Here is a 21,000-nt window from a genome sequence, read left to right as displayed (position 1 = left end):
GGCCTACAGTTTGAACTGCTATGTGGAGTTTCAGCCCTAAATTCTACAGAAACGGCCAATGCCAGGCTAACTTTCCTGCTAACAATCAAACATCTTAGAGTAACCAGATGATATCGTTCTCAGATAAAAATGCAGCAGATGATCATCAGGCATCCAATGCCCAAAGTTACACAAACAACTTTCCTTTTTAAGGGTAGCGCCTATGGTTTTTGTTTATAGAAGCACCCAACGGCGCCGATCACGATCAAAGCCCTGTTGTGCTGGGCACTATACATAGAAATAATAAGGGGCAATCGGCTGTCTCAAACAGCTTACAAGCTAACTAGACAAAGACTCTGTTCTTTAAATAGAGGCTTAAATGTTGGTGTCACATTCCACCCTCCCCCAGGCCCAGAGCATCCAGCCTGTCACTAGACACAGCAGCAGCTCCTCACTCTCAGCAAGTGGATGATAGGAACACTCATGATTAACGCACAGGAGCTCCAGAAACAGACACTGTGCAAGACTAGCGTATGTCAGCCCTTGCCTTTTTTTTTTTTTTTTTTGGTGGCACTGTCTGTTCTTAGGAGATTAAAGGGGGTAAAATAAACCCCAGAGGCTTGTGTAATGAATGCAGGTCCTAGAGAACACAGCACCAATTAGGACTAGCTCTGGGCTTTTTAAAATATTATATATCTACTGAGAAACATATAGTTCTGTTTTCAGTCACTTTATTGCAGAACCTCAAGCATTGCCAGCAAGGAAAACATCTTCAAACCCATACTGGAGCACAAATGTCCTGCCGAGGGAGGGCTATCCATCTATGCCTAATACTCTTTTACTGTTATATTGTTGGCAGTTTAACAACAGCTAAACAGCGTAAGTCCCAGCAAGAGATTTCTGAGCTGTTTAAGTATGAAAAGTATGACATTTTAATTAGAGGAGAAGCTTCCCATTTGTGGCATGCACCCCCCTCTGTTTGATCTGGAATGCAGAGTCCACCTGTAATTTGCATGTTTCTGTTCAAAGGTGCATTAACCAGAAGCCAGGGCCAGTCTGAAATGAGTTTTGTAGGGTCTCAGACCAATGCCTTCTGGATGGAGTCTACCACAAAAATGCTGTCATCATAACTGGGATTAATTGCCTCCCTTCCTGGAAGGCTCAGCAGAGAGGCCAGTCATCAGATGGACCTGGAATGTTAATTCCCTGATCTCCTGATTCACACTGCGGTTGGGGTACAGCTCATATGACAGCAGTCCAGTGAATAGAGACAGGACATAAGTTTTCAGGACTTGCACTGAAATTGACTTGTGAGATGATAATACTGGCTGATCACAAGACAATGGCTGTGTCTGAGGTCAGGACAGCAGGTGTAAAAAAATAAGACATTCTGTAGGAAAACTTGTTGGGCCAACTTTTGCAGGGAAAATGTTTGGGTCAGATTCCCTCAGGGTGCAGATGCATGTCATCAGGAATTTGGACCACTGAATTAGTTGGATCAATTAATTATTGGGTTGCAAAGTTCCCAGTGTTTATGGTGCCCTCGTGTTTACAAACCAACCATCTCAGTTGGACAGACTGGATGATTCTTTATAGAAACTATACTTATAACAAAGTTTAATTATTTTCTAGAGGTATATAAAGTATAACACACACTATATCTGCTCTGCTGCGACTGATCGCACACAAGCTCTATGTATCACAGTGGGAAATGTCAATTGTAAAGAGAAGCCAAGTGGATTTAAAATATCATTGGTTATGAAGATGTTTTAGAGACAGAGTCACTTTCTCCACTGCCCGTTCTCTGTTTTACCTACCCACCTTGAAATGGGAGTTGCAGGGTCTTGGATCAATGGCTTTTAACATTTCAGTCTTCCCTGTTACTTCTGTTCTAATTTTTTAACAGCAGTACTCCATCCTCAGCGAATCCAATTGTGAATGACCTTTTCAATGTCCCACTTGCAGGCTCCCTGGAGTGTAAAACAGGTTATTGCCTAGATTTGTGCCTCCTGTATAAGACATGGATATGAGTTCCTGGGTGTGCAGCACCGTGTTTATCTTTGTATTCTATTCTCTTCAGTATTGGTTCTCATACCGCCAATAGCCGCGTCCCTTATGGTAATGCATTAAGTGCCATGAACAACATCTGTCCTTGTGTGAGTGTGTCTGAGAGTGTGTGTGTCTATCTCTAAAATATGGCTGCATTAGATGGAATTTTCCTTGCTCAATATATTGACAATGGAACTGGTGTTGAGGGATTAAGAATTACAGCAAACAGACAGAACAAGAATCCCATCATGTCCCTCCTGCAATGAACAGTTGTGAGTAACTTCAGTGCATTAAATTGCCAGGCTTTCCCCAGGCACTTAATGAGAAATGACTGACACCACCGAGTCATCTCCACGAGCGAAGGGCCTGTTGGAAGAGAATGGCACTTGGAGAAACGACTGGGACCTTGGCATTTAGCCTTCAGTTAGCTGAGTTCACGCAGCTCCTGAGGCCCTGACTTCATGCGAAAAAGACAATTATCCTTCCTCCATTTTGCTTCATTGACAAGTAAGAAACAAAAATAGCACAGAGGCAGCTGAACACATCCAGCAGCCATGCCCTGGGCTGGAGCTTTGACAGCACTACCAGTCAACATTGGCAGCACGCTCCCTAATTTAAGCAGAGCTTGCTAAAGACCAAACTCATGGACGTAGAGTCCGGGGGACGTATTGCCGTAGTGATGGAACGGGAGGAAGGAGCCTATTCAGCCGTTGACGGTGTTTCTCTGCAAGACGCTTCGTTTACATCAAACATTTTAATTGCTCTGCTTTCTGTGCCTCTCTCCTTCACACCAACAAAGAACTAACTTTTGACATGAAAAAACTGTGGTGCCCACAAGTTCTACATCACGCATGCAGTCTCTCTCTCCCTCCCCACCTCAGCCTGCTGTGCGGGCAGGCTTCAAAGAGCCAGCCCCATGGCCTGCTGGGTAGAGCCAGTCGGAAAACAGAATTTCTGGTTCCTGGGACATTCTGAAATTTCCAAATTTGCTGCCATTCCTAATTGCAGCAAAAATGCAAAATTTTCAAAAATTTCCCATGGAATGAAAATTCTGACAAATTGTGATTTGAAGCCATTGAAATATGTCGCTTTCATTCATTTCAACTTACTCATTTAATATAATAATGTTAAAACATTATAATATAAAACATTAAGCCTGATGTATGGATACATATAATCAAATATAGTGCTGAAAATAATATACTAATCTAATATAAAAGTCCAAACATAATGAATCAGATCAACAACATGAAACGTTTTTACCTTATTGAAGCAAGAAAATCAAAACAATTTGTTTAACAGAATCATAGAAATGTAGGGCTGTAAAGGATATCAAGGGTCACAGAATTTAAGGTCAGAAGGGACCATCTAATCTGACCTTGTGTGTATCACAGGCCACCAACACCATGCAGCCACTCACACACTAAACCCCACAACCGAAATTAGACCAAAGTCTTACCGGCCTCAGGAGACTACGCTATTCTATGCTACAGGCAGAGACTAGGAGGGATGGAAGTGCACCAATGCCTGAGGATCTAAAATGGCAGGGAACTGATTAATTGATTTGACAAGGTCCCTCACCAAAGGCTCTTCAGCAAAGTAGGCAGTCATGCAATAAGAGGGAAGCTTCTCTCATGGATTGGTAACTGGTTAAAAGATAGGAAACAAAGGGTAGGAATAAATATAAATCCATGGTACGCCCACATCTTGAATACTGCGTGCAGATGTGGTCGCCCCATCTCAAAAAAGAGATATTGGAATTGGGAAAGGTTCAGAAAAGGGCAAGACTAATTATTAGGAGTATGGAATGGCTTCTGTTTGAGGAGTGATTAATAAGACTGGCCAGGAGGCAGGGAACTGGAGGGACCTAACAAAAAGGCAGAGCTACTGATGTTGGCCCCAGTGTTCCAAGCTGAATACTAGACCTCTCTTCTGACCATAGCAACAAGCAAAGGCCTGCCAGCTCTGTGCAGCAGAAGATGGGAAATGGAACTGGCAGTTTTCTGCATCCATGTCCCGCAAAAGAAAAAGAAAAATCACATTTTAATTAGCGCAATTTAATCGCCGCATCTAAACCCTTCGCTTCCCAGCCGGCAAAATGTCAGCATCGTCTGACAGCAAAAAGGTGGCAGTCCGCCCTTGGATTCTCTTCACAGACAGACAATGTCCAAAGGGAGACGAAGGTTGCCCCCATGCAGCTAAACAGTGTCAGGGACTTGCCGGGGAACAGGGTCCTCCCGTCTATCGTGTTTGTCAATCACTCTCCAAAAGGCCAGGCGCTTGGCAGCTACAACCGGGCACAGGCTGTATCCTGTCGCAGTTTTCAGCAATGTCCTCATTGTAGGCTCCCAGGCAAAAGCAAAGGGAAATACATGCACAAGATTTTTAAGGCCAGCAGGGACCACTGTGATCATCCAGTCTGACCTCTAACATCACACAGACCAGAGAATTCCAGCTAGTTGAGACTCCACTCCGGAAAACAGCAGCTAACTGGAGCAATACATAGGGACATAATTCAGACTGTGAAATAGGCTTCAGTTTCCACAAGGTATTTTTAGCACTGTCATTTCCCTTGCTTCCTCCTTTTCCTGCTCTAACCCTCATCAGCCCTTCCAGGAGAAAACCATTTGGTGATTTATTGGACTGACCATGTCTAGATATGAGCACAGTTAAGAAATCCACTGTGCCCCTCAAACAGAACCTTGTCTGAATAGGGTAACCCGGGCTCCTGCCTAGCAATGGAAAGCAGCTCCCAATCCCAGTCCTGCTCACCTTTATTTCCCTGGGGTGAATTTCACCACCATCCCCATCCCCTCCGTGCAGAGAGCCGGCGCCTCTCAAATCCCACCTCAGACAAGGGGCCTGGCTAGAACTCCCTTTGTGTTAAAGCTGTGTTGGCACTTCCAGTGCAAAATTAAATTTCCTTTCAGTCTGAGCACAGCTACCCGGGCTTTGGTAGCTTCAACACTTCTCTGTCCAGAGCTATGAAGTCTGCTTGTCTGGTGCCTACAGCTCTCTCATTAAAGGGAGCAAACGAAATATTTACATGGTCACTTAGGTCTGTTTGCTGGGACAGAAAGCTTAAGCTGAGGGGAGATGATATTATTTATGATTTCCTGAGCTCCATGCTATACAAACATATGTTACAAGCCGGGTCAGAACCTGAGTAATGAGAGCTGCATGAGCAAATATACTGTGGCCTTCCATCATCTGGGAAGGGTGAGATACAGCCCTTGCAAACAAGTTCATCAGGAAAGATGAGTCTCCTCCCACCTGGGGCTACAGGGTTGTTTATTTATAACACTGCTTCTCAGCAACTGAGAAGACAAAGAAAGAGTCACCATCTCGGGCATGTGCAAGTTGACAAATTCATCATTATTTCAGAGTTCTCACCGGATAAAATAAGGGTCATCAAAGGCTGCTCAGAAGTTTTCATCCACCATTGTAAAGGCAATGTGTGCACCAAAGACCACACTCCAGTTAACTCCCTGTCTTAGGAGCAGGGGCACTTCACTCAGAAGCCGTAAGGCATCCCTGCAAATAACCGGTAGCCCAGCCAGAGGCTCCTTTGCAAAGAAAGGCACTGCTAAGTTGCTGAAAGCAGCCCAGATGGGCTGCCTGAAAGGAGCACAAGGCTGGGTTTCAATGCAGAGATTCTGGGGAAAGGCAAAGCTGAATTTCTCTAAGCCTGGTGGAATGATTGCTCTTCCGTCTCAGGTTTCACCTGGACCAATGGCACTACAGAGGCTGGAGTCTGATCCAAAGCCCATTGAAAGATTCCCATTGACTTCAGTGGGCTTTGGACCAGGCCTAAAATCCGCCTTCCAAGCAAATACTTAACGAGAATTAAGTCCTGTTAATGCTTGGGCTAAAATGAAATTCTCTCTCGCAATACAGTGCATGTGGACCAGGCACTATCGAATATGGTCAATATATTGCAATTAATATCGAATATATTCTAATAATTCATAAGAATACAATGACTTAGTTGTGATGCTGGTGCATAGAGGACTGTTCCTCTCCCAGTTCCCCAGCGGGTCATCTCCCTTAAAATCACATTTCTTCTCTGAGGCCTGCAAGGTCCACGTATATAATTCAAAAAGAAAAACACACTGAGTCCTCTGTTTCCTGGCTCTTCTATGTCTCTCTCTGAGACTTCAAGCTCTGTCCTCATTTTGTGCCTGCACAGTGCTAAGTACAAAACAGACAAGTAGTAAGGAATTAACCTCTTGGGTGCTGCACTGCCAGGTCGGGGCCGCACACTGGTTACTGCAGCCCTCCACCGTTGTTAGGGATCTAGCAAAAGGCAGAGAAACCAGCTGGCCAAGAGAAGCCACTTTTTCCCCTCCCCATCAACAAAAGATGAGCTGAAAGACCATTTCGTCCCACACTCCTCAAAACACTGGTCCCGGCTCTGCCAAACATGAGGCTGGAATAAAAGGCTCCACTTTTATTTATGTATTCACAAATATATTTGTGTCCCATTGCTGTGCCCTGTTCCAAGTTGCAAACTGATAAATACTCTACACCATTCCCGGCTCTTGAAGGGCAAGGAGAGAGGAGACCAACTGACCCCATGTGACCACCCTCTAGGAGATCTCCCAGACAGCTGATCAAGAATCCTAGTCTAGCAGAGAAAACACCTGGCACCGTTTCCTGAAAGCTGACGATTCTGTTGCATAACAATAAGTCAGTGCTGATCATTTGGAGGCAGTGCGGGCTCATTTGGGCCAGACAGCCTCCTGCAGTTATCTCTTCAGCATGGAGAGGACTAAACACGCCAGCAATGGGAGGAATTTACCACAGAACCTTTTCTGACCCCACACACAAACACACGCAGGCCCAAATTTTCAACAGGGGCTTCTCATTCAGAGTGTTGCATCCCCAGGTTTGGATATCCAGTGCCTCTCTATAGAGGTGCTGAGCACCTCCAGCTCCCATTGTCTTCATTGGCTACTCAGCATTGGTGAAAAACAGGACATCTCAAGTCGGACACCCAAAATCAGAGGCTACTTTTCAAAGTCTGAGCATCTGTACCCACATACTGTAAAACTCCACTCCTGGCTCAGATATTTGTGGGCATTTCAACAAATCTGTTGTCAACTAGTATATCCGTGGCCTGGAGGGACAGGGGATGAGGGTTGAATTCATGTTCACCTCTTAACCCATCCCTAGAACCAGCTCCGTGACGGTAAGTCCTCTGCTCAATGCCTCAAGGTGTGGAGACATCTGAGGACATAATTTGAAATGGTTAGAGAAACACCCTCTCCCCTTACCCTTTTGGTGGGAAGAAGGGAGGGGAATTCTTTTAGGATTTCCCCTCCCTCACCCCAGTTGTCCATTTCAGGCATTATTTTTCCCTTAAGTCTGTTTTGTTTCCTTGTTTCATTTGCAGTGGCAGCTGCTGGTATGAAAGTGGGATGTTGGAATAACGGACACATAACTGCACCATATGCTCTGTGTCTATTTCCAGCAGTGGGTGGGAATCACAGGGCCTCAATTCCTGCTTACGCTAAGGACCCTGTGCACCACTCTGATTCCTGTAAAAGCTCCCCATTTAAGGGAGGAATGGAAGCAGGAAGCTCTGTGGGAGACGTGGGAATGATTGTATGGACCCTGCTGGAGTTACATCTGTTGACAAACAGAGGTGTGTAGCTTTTGCATCCACTTCCATCTCCCAGATGAAATTACTACCATGGAAGCACATACACATGGGTCAAATCCAGCACTCCCACCCCCAAGCCTTCAAAAACATGGGTCAGACCCCAAGAATAACCAGTGTTGGGTTCTTTGTGTTTGCCCTCAGGCCCTGGAGACTTTCGGATTCACGTCCTCCAGCTTTTCTCAGCAAACACGTGAACTAGAAATGTATTTACTTTTAAAAAAATGAAAGTTGAGATTTTCCTACAATCGCCTGACTCCAAGAGCTAGTGATTGAAGAAACAACATCTAATACTGCGAGACTCAACATAAAATTGCAAGAGTTGGTGACTCTACAAATCCATCCCACCTGTTGACCATGTCAGGGGTGAATTGGAGCTCACAGTTTTAAGCTTTTTCACCACTCCACGTCACCCTGCTCCCCATGTTATTCACTGGCAAGTCCCTGCCTTGCAGCAAGGTAGCAATGTTTTGCTTCTGATTCCTAATGGCCAGCTGGAGGGGCATCCAGCCCACCTTGTTCTTAACATTCATGTCTGCTTTGTGCTCCAGAAGGTTGATGGTGCTCAGGAAGGCACCTTGCTGGACCGCGAGGTGGAGAGGGGTCAACTCTGATTTCTCAATGATGTTGGGGTCCACCCTACTTCTCAGGAGCTCACAGACCACAGACTTTTTGCTGTAGTGGGTGGCCATATGAAGAGGTGTCCAATCCATGCCTCCTTTGACATTCAGTTTAGCGTGGTTGTCTCTTAGCAGACAGACGATTTTGATGCAGCCCTTAAAACAAGCCAGGTGTAGGGGGGTCCACCCTTTGTCCATCCTCAAGTCCATATTGGCCCCGTATTTGATCAATTTCTCGCATATCAGGTATTTCCCCTTCACCGCGGTCATGTGCAAGGCACTGTAGTGATTCTCATCCAGGCCACTGACAGATGCCCCACTCTTCAGCAGGTATTGGACCACCCTGAACTTACCCCTCGCCACAGCAAAGTGCAGTGGGGTCCGGTGGTTCTTCTGCTTCCTCTCCAGGTCAGCTCCTTAGCTGGCCAGGAGTTTCACAAGGCTGACGTGCCCGAAGCAAGCTGCCATGTGGAGGGCAGTTCTCCCATCATTCTCCTGGCAGTTGGGGTCAGCCTGGCAGGAAAGCAGCACCCGAGCCACGTTCTCGAAGTTGTTCTGAGATGCCAAGTGGAGTGGAGTCCAGCCTTCACATTCTTAGGAGTCTGCCCGCGCCTGGTGGTCCCCAGCAAGAGGAGCGCAATCCTGTCATCCCTGTTCTGAGCCGCGAAGTGAAGAGGGGACCAGCCGTCTTTGTCAGCCACGTTGACATCCGCGCCGTGCTCTATTAGAGCTGAGCAGATCTCTGGTGACCTCTTCTGGACAGCCACGATGAATGGGGTGTAGCCACAGTCCAGCTGGCTGTCCACGTTGGCCTCCCGACTCAACAGAAACTTCACCTTCTCCACATTTCCTTGAACCACCACGAGGTGAAGCAGGGTGAGGCCATTTTCCTGGGCCCTGCGGACTTCCTTGGACATTATGAAGCTCTCCAGGCCCTCGATCTCGCTGGTGGGGGAATGTGGGAAATCAGTCTCTAAGGACAGAGGAAATGGAGTGTGAGAAAGAGAAAGCAACTGAGTGATATAACAGCTTGAGGGCTCCCAAACTACAGTGTGCATAGCACTGGGGAATTCTGGATGCCCACAGCTCAAAACAAAATCCAAGCATGTGGATCTGCAGGGTCTAAAACCAAAGGAAATGCACCTGCCTGCCAGTCTGCTATGGGACAGAGCTGTATGGGTAAGAGCAAAGGAAACACTTGGCATCTCTCTCACGAGGACTTTATATTTGTTCTTTTTTTGGTTTGCACTTTTCCTTAACCTGAAATTAAAAATCACCCAGTCCGAAAGCCATGGATTGCTTTTTTGAATGGAGACTATCATAGGGGAAAGGTGGGAAACAGGGCTGTTCTGTTCTCTTGCCCACTTGATTCTCATCTAAGGTTTATGAGCAACAGTGCCCTACTCACCACTACTCCTTGTGTCTTGGGAGAGGATGGATCCTTGTCTTTGGTTCTTGTTTTCAGGAAGGAGAGATAATAGGAGAAGAACATTATGGACAGTTTGTTATTTGCAATTTACCATTTGTGTGTTTCATGTTCTTCCCATTTAGCGCGCTAGGATTTTGTGCCATCATTTATGCATAATATTGGGGGGGGGGTTTATTGTTACCTGAATATGGCTTCTTCTGCATAAGAACCTCCCAAATGACAATCCCAAAGCTGCAGGGAATGAAAGATCACCAGCAGCCGTCCATGTGGCATCCTTTTCTTAAATAAAAATTAATCTCACTGCTTGGTGGGATACTCTCATCTTCCCCGGGAATGGACAGATTAGGGAAGAGGCTATTCAGATGAATCTTATCACAAGGGAACCAGCCCCCATGCCTCCAAAGGGGAGGATTTCTCAAACCATCACAGAAACCTCGGACAGCCCAGCACTGCCAGGCTGCTCCAATGCCAGAACTGACGTTTCTCACTGTAATGGATTGCTCCACATGACAGCCACTGCAAGAATCAGGCTCTGAGCCCCATTGTTTTGACCCAGTTCCCATTTGGAACCTATGCTTGTCGACGCCAAAGTCCCAGCATTCATTTGACCCTGGGATGATTCTTCGCTTCTTGTTCTGCAGTGTGTCTGCTAAACAGCTGGTGCATCTCAGGGATGGGTAAAGGGTCCCCCTATATCTAGTTTGGGATGTAAGGAACAAGGGGAACCGAAGTCATTGGCCTTTCTCCAGTATGGCACCCCATACTGACCAAAGCTAAGCTGATACCCAAATGCAAAGCCCGAACAGAACCTCAATTGCTTCAGTACCAGCATAACTCTAAGCAATGCCTGTTGAGCAAGAGATCCCATGCTGCCTGCATTGTGGCTTAATATTATTCCTCTCCTCCAACCGCTCTTGCTGACCTAACAGGGTGTGATGAAACCGGAGGCAATGCAGCATACAAGTCGTGCCGGGTCAGAACTGTACAGAAATGCAGTTGGTCGGAGCCAGATGACTCCCCACAGATGAACTCACCTTGATGAGGGGTAAGCAGCACATGTCGCTCTTGGCATGTTCCCCACCAAGTACATTATGCAAGGAAGAGAGCCAGAATGTAAACAAAATTAGGCGATGCACAATCACTCTCACGTCATGCAGGAGTGAGATGGCAACTCTGGCTGACTCCTGAACAGATATCCTCAGCTGCTGCTGCCTCCCATCCAGTCACTCTGTGCGCAGCCCTTACCTATACACATCGTATTCGGTTCCTGGAGGCCTGGTGCTCTGGAGAAACATTTCAGGCGGGATGTAGCTCAGGGTGCACCTCAAGGCTGATCTCTCAATGTACTGCATCCGGCTCACTTGCTCCATCCAAGTGGACAACCTGAAGTCTGAAATCTGAAATCAGGGCCAGTTATAGCCTCCCTTTTGATCACCCAGCACACATCCCTCTCCCTGCTTGCTCTAAACAACTGTACCCTAGATGGCTACAGAGAGAGGGAAGGTTTTGTGATTAAGATGTGGGGAATGAACTCCCAGGCCTGTTGAATCAGGGAGAGATTTGCCATTGAGCTTGATGGGGGCCAGGATTTTACCCTGGATTGGCACTGACTTGCATTCAATTCCCAGCTATGCCACAGACTCCACATTTGATCCTGGGAAAGTCATTTATCTGTCTGTCTCCGTTCCCAGTCCCACCTTGTACGTTCTATCCGTTACTTCCATCCTCTCTTTACTTTGTCTATTTCAGCTGTCAGCAAACCAGGGCCGGGGCTGTCCCTTGTTATGTGTCCGTCTCTGATGTTCTTTGGGGTCTCTAAGCAAAACAATAAATAGCACTGATAACAGAGAGAACCCATTCCTATGCACACAGACCTAATGCCTTACCTTAACGTGCACATTCCCATCTAGAAGGATATTCCCTGGTTTTAAGTCTAAGTGAAGTAAAGGTGGTGTCGTGTTATGTAGGAAATTCATAGCCAACCCCATCTCATGGATAATGTGGAACTTGAGCTGCCAGGACAGTTTGTGGGTGGGGAACACTGTCTCCAAGGACCCCTGGGCCATGTGTCCCATCACTATCCCCAGTGGGCTGTTGCAAATCCCATAGATGGAGACGATATGGTGCAATTTTATTTTCTCCATCTTGGCTGCCTCTTCGACAAGGCAGTTCATGCTGGTTCTGCAGGGAGCATAGAACGGAGAGATATCAGTGCGGATTCACAGGCACCATGATAGGGCTGCAGCCCAGAGCACACCCAAACTCCCCGAGCAGACTGGCCCTGTACACCCATCCACCTCCAGGATCAATGACAACACTCCGAAGCAGCAGCCTGTCTCCCAGGCTAGCGTGACCCTGCAGATGGCATCTGGAAATGTGTTGCTCTGTTGCAGGCCAAGTTCTAAGCCAAGTTCTGCTTTAAAGGCCATGGGTTTCCATAACCAGCTGGCAACTGTACATGCCAAGTATCTAAATGAAATAGGTCAAAGCATATTGACTCCCAGCCTTCGAATAATGCCATACCGGGGACCCAGCTCTCAGACCAGTTCACAACCTTCCCATCAGTTATCTCACAAAGCCTCTGGGTGTTGCTGCCGCTATGCCTTGATTAAATTCATAAATCACACCCACTGTGTCATTCAAGTCTATGCACCTCCCAACCCATTTGACCAGTCTGGGTGTTCCCGGCATGTTCAAGGCAGCAGAGCAGTTCATGTCAAAAATTCAGTTACACAGGCGGGTTGGGAATGAATTGCATAGGGGCACTAGTACTCTCAGACCCAACAAAAAGCAAAGAGAAATCTAGACAAAGGATTTGCTAGTATGAACAACACAGTTAAACTCAGCTGTGTTCAGGGCAATGTCTTTCATGTTTCAGGCCAGGTTTACAATAGAGCCCAAACTCCAAAGCCCTGGTGTGGCATGCAGACAGGTATACACACATGCAGATGAGAGCTGGCACGGGCATTTTAGCACTTTTGGAAGTCTGGCCCTCAGTGTACTCCAGACACTATCCAAAGTGAAGTCTTCCAGTCACGGGTATTACAGGCCAGATCATGCCACAGCTGAATGTAGGTACTCAGGGAAATCAGGGGAAGTAAGCCACAGCCGAGATCCCCTTTTGTGGCTTCTCTGCATCTCAGCTTGGTTGTCCAGTGTTAGCCCAAGAGCAGGTGGGTGCGGAGAGAGGCAAAAGGTGTTTTGAACCTGGGTTCTGCCCCCATCCCAGGAGCCACCTGGCTCATGCAGCCCGGGAATAAGCTGCGCCCTGAAGCGAAGGATGCTGCCGATTCCTGTCCCCCATGAGCAAAGGGGAAGCAGAGAATGAATTTTACCTCACTGATTTACAGTTCCTTCCTTGGGCTCCTCCTGGGGCAGTGCAGCTATGCACTGCCTGTACCAGGGCTAGGAGCAATGAATCATAGAATCATAGAATATCAGGGTTGGAAGGGACCCCTGAAGGTCATCTAGTCCAACCCCCTGCTCGAAGCAGGATCAATTCCCAGTTAAATCATCCCAGCCAGGGCTTTGTCAAGCCTGACCTTAAAAACCTCTCAGGAAGGAGATTCTACCACCTCCCTAGGTAACGCATTCCAGTGTTTCACCACCCTCTTAGTGAAAAAGTTTTTCCTAATATCCAATCTAAACCTCCCCCACTGCAACTTGAGACCATTACTCCTCGTTCTGTCATCTGCTACCATTGAGAACAGTCTAGAGCCATCCTCTTTGGAACCCCCTTTCAGGTAGTTGAAAGCAGCTATCAAATCCCCCCTCATTCTTCTCTTCTGCAGGCTAAACAATCCCAGCTCCCTCAGCCTCTCCTCATAACTCATGTGTTCTAGACCCCTAATCATTTTTGTTGCCCTTCGCTGGACTCTCTCCAATTTATCCACATCCTTCTTGTAGTGTGGGGCCCAAAACTGGACACAGTTCTCCAGATGAGGCCTCACCAATGTCGAATAGAGGGGAACGATCACGTCCCTCGATCTGCTCGCTATGCCCCTACTTATACATCCCAAAATGCCATTGGCCTTCTTGGCAACAAGGGCACACTGCTGACTCATATCCAGCTTCTCGTCCACTGTCACCCCTAGGTCCTTTTCCGCAGAACTGCTGCCTAGCTATTCGGTCCCTAGTCTTTAGCGGTGCATGGGATTCTTCCATCCTAAGTGCAGGACCCTGCACTTATCCTTATTGAACCTCATCAGATTTCTTTTGGCCCAATCCTCCAATTTGTCTAGGTCCTTCTGTATCCTATCCCTCCCCTCCAGCGTATCTACCACTCCTCCCAGTTTAGTATCATCCGCAAATTTGCTGAGAGTGCAATCCACACCATCCTCCAGATCATTTATGAAGATATTGAACAAAACCGGCCCCAGGACCGACCCTTGGGGCACTCCACTTGATACCGGCTGCCAACTAGACATGGAGCCATTGATCACTACCCGTTGAGCCCGACAATCTAGCCAGCTTTCTACCCACCTTATAGTGCATTCATCCAGCCCATACTTCCTTAACTTGCTGACAAGAATACTGTGGGAGACCGTGTCAAAAGCTTTGCTAAAGTCAAGAAACAATACATCCACTGCTTTCCCTTCATCCACAGAACCAGTAATCTCATCATAAAAGGCAATTAGATTAGTCAGGCATGACCTTCCCTTGGTGAATCCATGCTGGCTGTTCCTGATCACTTTCCTCTCATGCAAGTGCTTCAGGATTGATTCTTTGAGGACCTGCTCCATGATTTTTCCAGGGACTGAGGTGAGGCTGACTGGCCTGTAGTTCCCAGGATTCTCCTTCTTCCCTTTTTTAAAGATTGGCACGACATTAGCCTTTTTCCAGTCATCCGGAATTCCCCGGTTCGCCACGAGTTTTCAAAGATAATGGCCAATGGCTCTGCAATCACAGCCACCAATTCCTTCAGCACTCTCGGATGCAACTCGTCCGGCCCCATGGACTTGTGCACGTCCAGCTTTTCTAAATAGTCCCTAACCACCTCTATCTCCACAGAGGGCTGGCCATCTCTTCCCCATTTTGTGATGCCCAGCGCAGCAGTCTGGGAGCTGACCATGTTAGTGAAGACAGAGGCAAAAAAAGCATTGAGTACATTAGCTTTTTCCACATCCTCTGTCACTAGGTTGCCTCCCTCATTCAGTAAGGGGCCCACACTTTCCTTGGCTTTCTTCTTGTTGCCAACATACCTGAAGAAACCCTTCTTGTTACTCTTGACATCTCTTGCTAGCTGCAGCTCCAGGTGCGATTTGGCCCTCCTGATATCATTCCTACATGCCCGAGCAATATTTTTATACTCTTCCCTGGTCATATGTCCAACCTTCCACTTCTTGTAAGCTTCTTTTTTATGTTTAAGATCCGCTAGGATTTCACCATTAAGCCAAGCTTGTCGCCTGCCATATTTACTATTCTTTCGACTCATCGGGATGGTTTGTCCCTGTAACCTCAACAGGGATTCCTTGAAATACAGCCAGCTCTCCTGGACTCCTTTCCTCTTCAAGTTAGTCCCCCAGGGGATCCTGGCCATCCGTTCCCTGAGGGAGTCGAAGTCTAAGTCCAGGGTCCGTATCCTGCTGCTTACCTTTCTTCCCTGCGTCAGGATCCTGAACTCAACCAACTCATGGTCACTGCCTCCCAGATTCCCATCCACTTTTGCTTCCCCCACTAATTCTACCCGGTTTGTGAGCAGCAGGTCAAGAAAAGCGCCCCCCCTAGTTGGCTCCTCTAGCACTTGCGCCAGGAAATTGTCCCCTACTCTTTCCAAAAACTTCCTGGATTGTCTGTGCACCGCTGTATTGCTCTCCCAGCAGATATCAGGAAAGTTAAAGTCACCCATGAGAATCAGGGCATGCGATCTAGTAGCTTCCGTGAGCTGCCGGAAGAAAGCCTCATCTACCTCATCCCCCTGGTCCGGTGGTCTATAGCAGACTCCCACCACTACATCACTCTTGTTGCTCACACTTCTAAACTTAATCCAGAGACACTCAGGTTTTTCTACAGTTTCGTACCGGAGCTCTGAGGAGTCATACTGCTCCCTTACATACAGTGCTACTCCCCCACCTTTTCTGCCCTGCCTGTCCTTCCTGAACAGTTTATAACCATCCATGACAGTACTCCAGTCATGTGAGTTATCCCACCAAGTCTCTGTTATTCCAATCACGTCATAGTTCTTTGACATCACCAGGACCTCCAGTTCTCCCTGCTTGTTACCAATGGCTCAGTCTAGGCCTGAATTACAGAGAGAGAGAGAGAGATGGACAGGCTAAGCTGTGGTTTGGGATGGGATTTGAAATCAGCTGGCCAGTCTGTAACAGCAAGGTTGTACTGATGCGAAGGAGGTGGGTTTCGTTCCCCGCCCAGTGACACTCTGAGACAGAACAGAGAGGAGGCGCTGGCAGAGGCTAGACAAGCTGGGGGAGCAGAGAGAAACTGAGCTGTATGCCCCAGTCTGTCTGTATCCCTCTGTTGTCTCTTGTTTCATACTTAGATTGTCAACTCTTTGGGGCAGGGACCATCTTTTTGTTCTGTGTTTGCACAGCGGGATCCTGGTCTGTGCCTGGGCCCTAGAGGCTACGGTAATAACAAACAACCACCACTACCCTAAAATGCTCCCAGTGCAGGGTTCTCAAGCTTCTCCCCTCCACTACACCAAGCCCCTGCTCTGGAAAGGCCTCCAATCCAAATCTGAGACTCTTTCCTGTTTCATGTCCCCATAGCACTCCCCACCCCAATCGGCGCTCTGGACTCCAGAGTCTCCTGAGTGAGTAGAACAGACTGGCAGTCAGTCCTCAGGCACCGCCCGTTCCACTCTCCAGGTCAGTGCACAGGGAGGTTGGTGCCTGTTCTATTTGTTGCCACCCACATGTGGCCATGTCTCCCATCTTCCCCCTACCTCAGCCCCCCTTTCCTCCTGACAGGTGAGTCTAGCTGAAGTTAGTAAGCTCACTGACAAATGACACCTCCAGTTTGAGTGACTGGTGCAGAGAGGTCACGCTGACACAGAGTGTGAGCGGATAGGAGTCACTACCAAATGCCTCCGTTCATTACTGATCTGTCAGGAATTGCAACCTCATGGCTCCTGGCCAGGTACTCAGGTGACTTTTAAAGGCTCTCTTGAAACCTGCTACTCTGTCTCTTTACAACAGGGTTTCTTCTAGCTAATTCTTTGAATGGTTTGGAACCTTTTCTCTTCCTCATCTTGGGGCCTGTATGGAATACAACGGTCCATCTAGCCCCATATCCTGTCTTCCGACAGTGGCCGATGCCAGGTGTGTGAGAGGGAATGACCAGAATAGGGTAATTATCAAGTGATCCACCTCCTGTCATCCAGTCCCAGCTTCTAGCAGCCAGAGGTTTAGAATCTTAGAATATCAGGGTTGGAAGGGACCTCAGGAGGTCTTCTAGTCCAACCCCCTGCTCAAAGCAGGACCGATCCCCAACTAAATCATCCCAGCCAGGGCTTTGTCAAGCCTGACCTTAAAAACTTCTAAGGAAGGAGATTCCACCACCTCCCTAGGTAACCCATTCCACTGCTTCACCACCCTCCTAGTGAAATAGTTTTTCCTAATGTCCAACCTAAACCTCCCCCACTGCAACTTGAGACCATTACTCCTTGTCCTGTCATCTGTTACCACTGAGAATAGTCTAGATCCATCCTCTTTGGAACCCCCTTTCAGGTAGTTGAAAGCAGCTATCAAATCCCACCTCATTCTTCTCTTCTGCAGACTAAACAATCCCAGTCCCTCAGCCTCTCCTCATAAGTCATGTGTTCCAGTCCCCTAATCATTTTTGTTGCCCTCCACTGAACGTTTTCCAATTTTTCCACATCTTTCTTGCAGTGTGGGGCCCAAAACTGGACACAGGACTCCAGATGAGGCCTCACCAATGTCAAACAGAGGGGAACGATCACGTCCGTCGATCTGCTGGCAATGTCCCTACTTATACATCCCAAAATGCCATTGGCCTTCTTGGCAACAAGGGCACACTGTTGACTCATATCCAGCTTCTCATTCACTGTAACCCCTAGGTCCTTTTCTGCAGAACTGCTGCCTAGCCATTTGGTCCCTAGTCTGTAGCGGTGCATGGGATTCTTCCATCCTAAGTGCAGGACACCCAGAGCATGGGGTTGCATCCCTGACCATCTTGGCTGGTAGCCATTGATGGACCTAGCCTCCAGGAACTTATCTTGTTCTTTTTGGAACCCAGTTATATTTTTGGCCTTCACAAAATCCCCTAGCAACAAGTTCCACAGGCTGGCTGTGCGTTGTGGGAAGAAGTACTGCTTTGTGTTTGTTTTAAACCTGCTGCTGATTAATTTCATTGGGTGGCCCCTGGTTCTTGTGTTATGTGAACATGATTTATTCCTCTATAACACTTCAAACAGAGGGAATGTGCAAGCAGACAGAGGGCCTCCATCTTACTTACACAAAGGTCTTTTTCTGCCTCTCTGGCAGCATAAAAAAGGAGCCTGAAAATAGGTGCAATCTGCCCTCTGACAATACCCAGCTGATGTAGAAACTGCATAAAAGCTCTATAGCACTCCTACATTCAGCCCCTGCAGTTGGGGGCAGATCTCGGGCATGGCCAGAGACACTGTGGTTAGTCTCTGTATCCCAGGGGCCATGGAAGCAGAGCATAAATTAGAGCAGCCCCAAGGTTGCTCTGAGTTAAACTGAGGGCTAGGAAGACTCCCTTGCATAACCTGAGAATATGGAGGGTGCAAAGGTGGCTTAGTTCAAAAACAGAGTAATTTAAATCCCAGAGAGATCTGTGCAGTGTATACTAAAGGGGCACATTGATAGGTAGTTAATCCAAACTTAGGTATTCAAGTATTTTTCAAACCCTAGTCACAGTGGAAAAATTGTAATGATTTTTCTTTATTACTTCTCCCCTGCTCCTCAAAATGTAACTATCTTTTTGTTTGCATGTAAGGACTCCTCTGTGGTTTATCTACAGAGCTGTACTAGTTTATGAAAACCATTAAATAAAAGTTACTGGGAATGCCTCTAAACAAAAGTAAAACAGACTCTTCTGACTTCATTTCCCAAGTGGAGTGAAATACAAACAAACAAAGAGCATAAGCAATGGAAACTCAAAGAGAGACAGCTAGTGCTCAGATTAAATGATCTGAGACATCATTAGCAACATAGAAAAAGGGAGGTTTATATAATATGTAGGCATGTGCGAGAGAGATTTAACCTCACAGAGTCCTACCAACATGGAGCTGATAACTGGTGAGGGTCAGCAACTTTGATACTTTTTCATCAGGACTCCATGAGTTACAGACACACTCTCAGCACTGGCTTGGAATTACCCGTCTTTGCTCTGGGTCTATCCCAATGCTGAGGGTTAATGACATGGTTCCTCCTCCATCGGTCCATGCAGGGAGCTGAATTAAAGTCTCTGCAAGTGTGAGTCTTGACAAGGAGTTACTGGGAAGGCAGATGCGCACAGCAAGGAGCACCGGGAGTGTGGCAGGCAGGGCTAGTACATGAGCACAGAGCATTGTAACTAGGAGCTCTCTGGGCCTAGCAAAGACACCTGGAATTTATACTTGTCTGTGCTGCCCTTGTTCTTTGTTCCATCCACCTTTAACCCTCTCTAAGCACTGGCTAAAAATCTGCAAACCCAGGGATTTAACGTTAGGCATCTAAATCCATAATTGGATATTTAAACAGAAGCAGCCCAATATTTGAAAACGTTCTCAGCTCCCACAAAGCCCACCAATGTCAGGAGGAGTGGCAGGTGCTCTGCACATGGGGAAATCACTTGAGGCATGGCCAGAGGCTGTTATGGAGGCACCTACATAGATTTTGGCCTCCAGGTTTCAATGTTTGGGCCAGTTTTCTTTGTATTAAATATAGAGCTATGTTCATTTTGTGCATGCGCATATGCACACAAGGGAGAGAAAGCAGATAGGATTTCATCTAACAGTTAAGTTTCCTAATCCCTTCTGCTGCCAAGGAAATGATTCCGCTCCACAGGGGGCAGGTGGAGAAGCTCTGAGAGCCCTTTTCCTTAGAGCTTTGTTACCAACTCAAGGCAGCTGGGGCCCTACGGCAGGTTGATTGACACCTCAGACTGAGTTCTGAGGGACTGGGGAGTTACCTGTCTGAGCTGGAATCCGGCAGCAGACACTGGGAGCATTTCACAGCATAGACCATCCTCCACCGCTTGTGCTTCACTTGGTACACCTGCCAAAGCCTCCACTCGCCACCCTGACCCACTCCCCTTCAAAATCCTCCTTATTAAAAACGGTTAAGCTGCCCAAGCACCAGTCCATTTCGAAGCCATGAGGAAGAAAGCAGCCCTGCCGGCTGCCTCCTGCTTGTCTGGAACCCAGGGAGAATGTTTCCTGCTACTCATTTGCATGAGGAGGAGGGTGGGGCGATATGTGAGATTTGTGAGCCGCGTTATACACTGCCAACAGCTGGGTCCTAAATGTGACTCTTAATTGTCTGCCAAGGAATCATGTTAACAAATCCTAGGTCACAACAAACCCTGAGCAGTGCTCAAATGCTATGGCATTGACACCAGGAGTACCCCTGGCCCACATCCTCAAAGAGAGTTAGGCTCCAAACATCCATTGATTTCAATGGAAGCCTAAATACTTTTGGGGATCTGGGCCTCTCTCTTTAGGTTTTTATAAGGTTGCCCATCCCTCTGGTATTTGAGTGCATATGGATAGATACAGTGGAAACTGCAATGCAAAGAGGAACCAGGCAGATAACCCTTTTGCACCAAAACTGCACTGTCGATAGACATAGGTGTGTGCTGGGTTGAACAGGATCTTGGATTTGCAGCTAAGAGAGTCATCGCGGGACTCTCAACTCCTCACCAGGAGGTTTGCAGGTCAAAGGTAAAGGGGGGTTTATTTAAATCCAGAAGGTTCCAGCTCTGCAGATTTGCAGTGTTCCACCTGACAAAGGGGAAACACAGAGGTAGGGGCTGTAAGTAAAGGAATATGAAAAATACTCCAGGTGACAAAGGAGAAGACAAATGAGAATGGCTCAGCGCAGGCCCACGGGGAACGCTGAAGCATGAACCTGAGAAAGTGTTAAAAGAAGTACAGAGAGAGAAAAAAGAAAGGGCTGTTACCTAAGGGATTAACCTGATATTCAAGTGCCTGAGAAGCAAGGGGCATTTGAGGAGATGAGAGAAGACTCCTGAGAACTGGTCGGGGGCGGGGGGGGGGGGGTTTAACCAGAAACTGTGTGAACTCTGGTGTTCCGAACAAATTATCTACATTT

At 47.3% G+C, this 21,000-nt stretch overlaps 1 protein-coding gene across 1 annotated transcript; it reads right to left on the bottom strand.

Annotated features, from left to right (window-relative positions):
* Nucleotides 1–3,188: 3,188 nt before the first annotated feature.
* ANKK1 (ankyrin repeat and kinase domain containing 1) lies at nt 3,189–20,077 on the bottom strand. Its single transcript, XM_048827157.2, is given in 8 exon segments — nt 3,189–8,931; nt 8,934–9,230; nt 9,233–9,283; nt 9,719–9,764; nt 10,985–11,136; nt 11,626–11,914; nt 19,859–19,949; nt 19,952–20,077. Coding segments are annotated over 8 exon segments (1,863 nt in total). The 5' UTR covers nt 20,034–20,077; the 3' UTR covers nt 3,189–8,076.
* Between the last annotated feature and the right edge of the window lie 923 nt (nt 20,078–21,000).

The sequence above is a fragment of the Caretta caretta genome, chromosome 22 (assembly GCF_965140235.1).
Source record: "Caretta caretta isolate rCarCar2 chromosome 22, rCarCar1.hap1, whole genome shotgun sequence".
Lineage (NCBI taxonomy): Eukaryota > Metazoa > Chordata > Testudines > Cheloniidae > Caretta > Caretta caretta.
The sequence above is the reverse complement of the archived record's forward strand: the minus strand, read 5'-3'. Positions and strand labels throughout refer to the sequence as shown.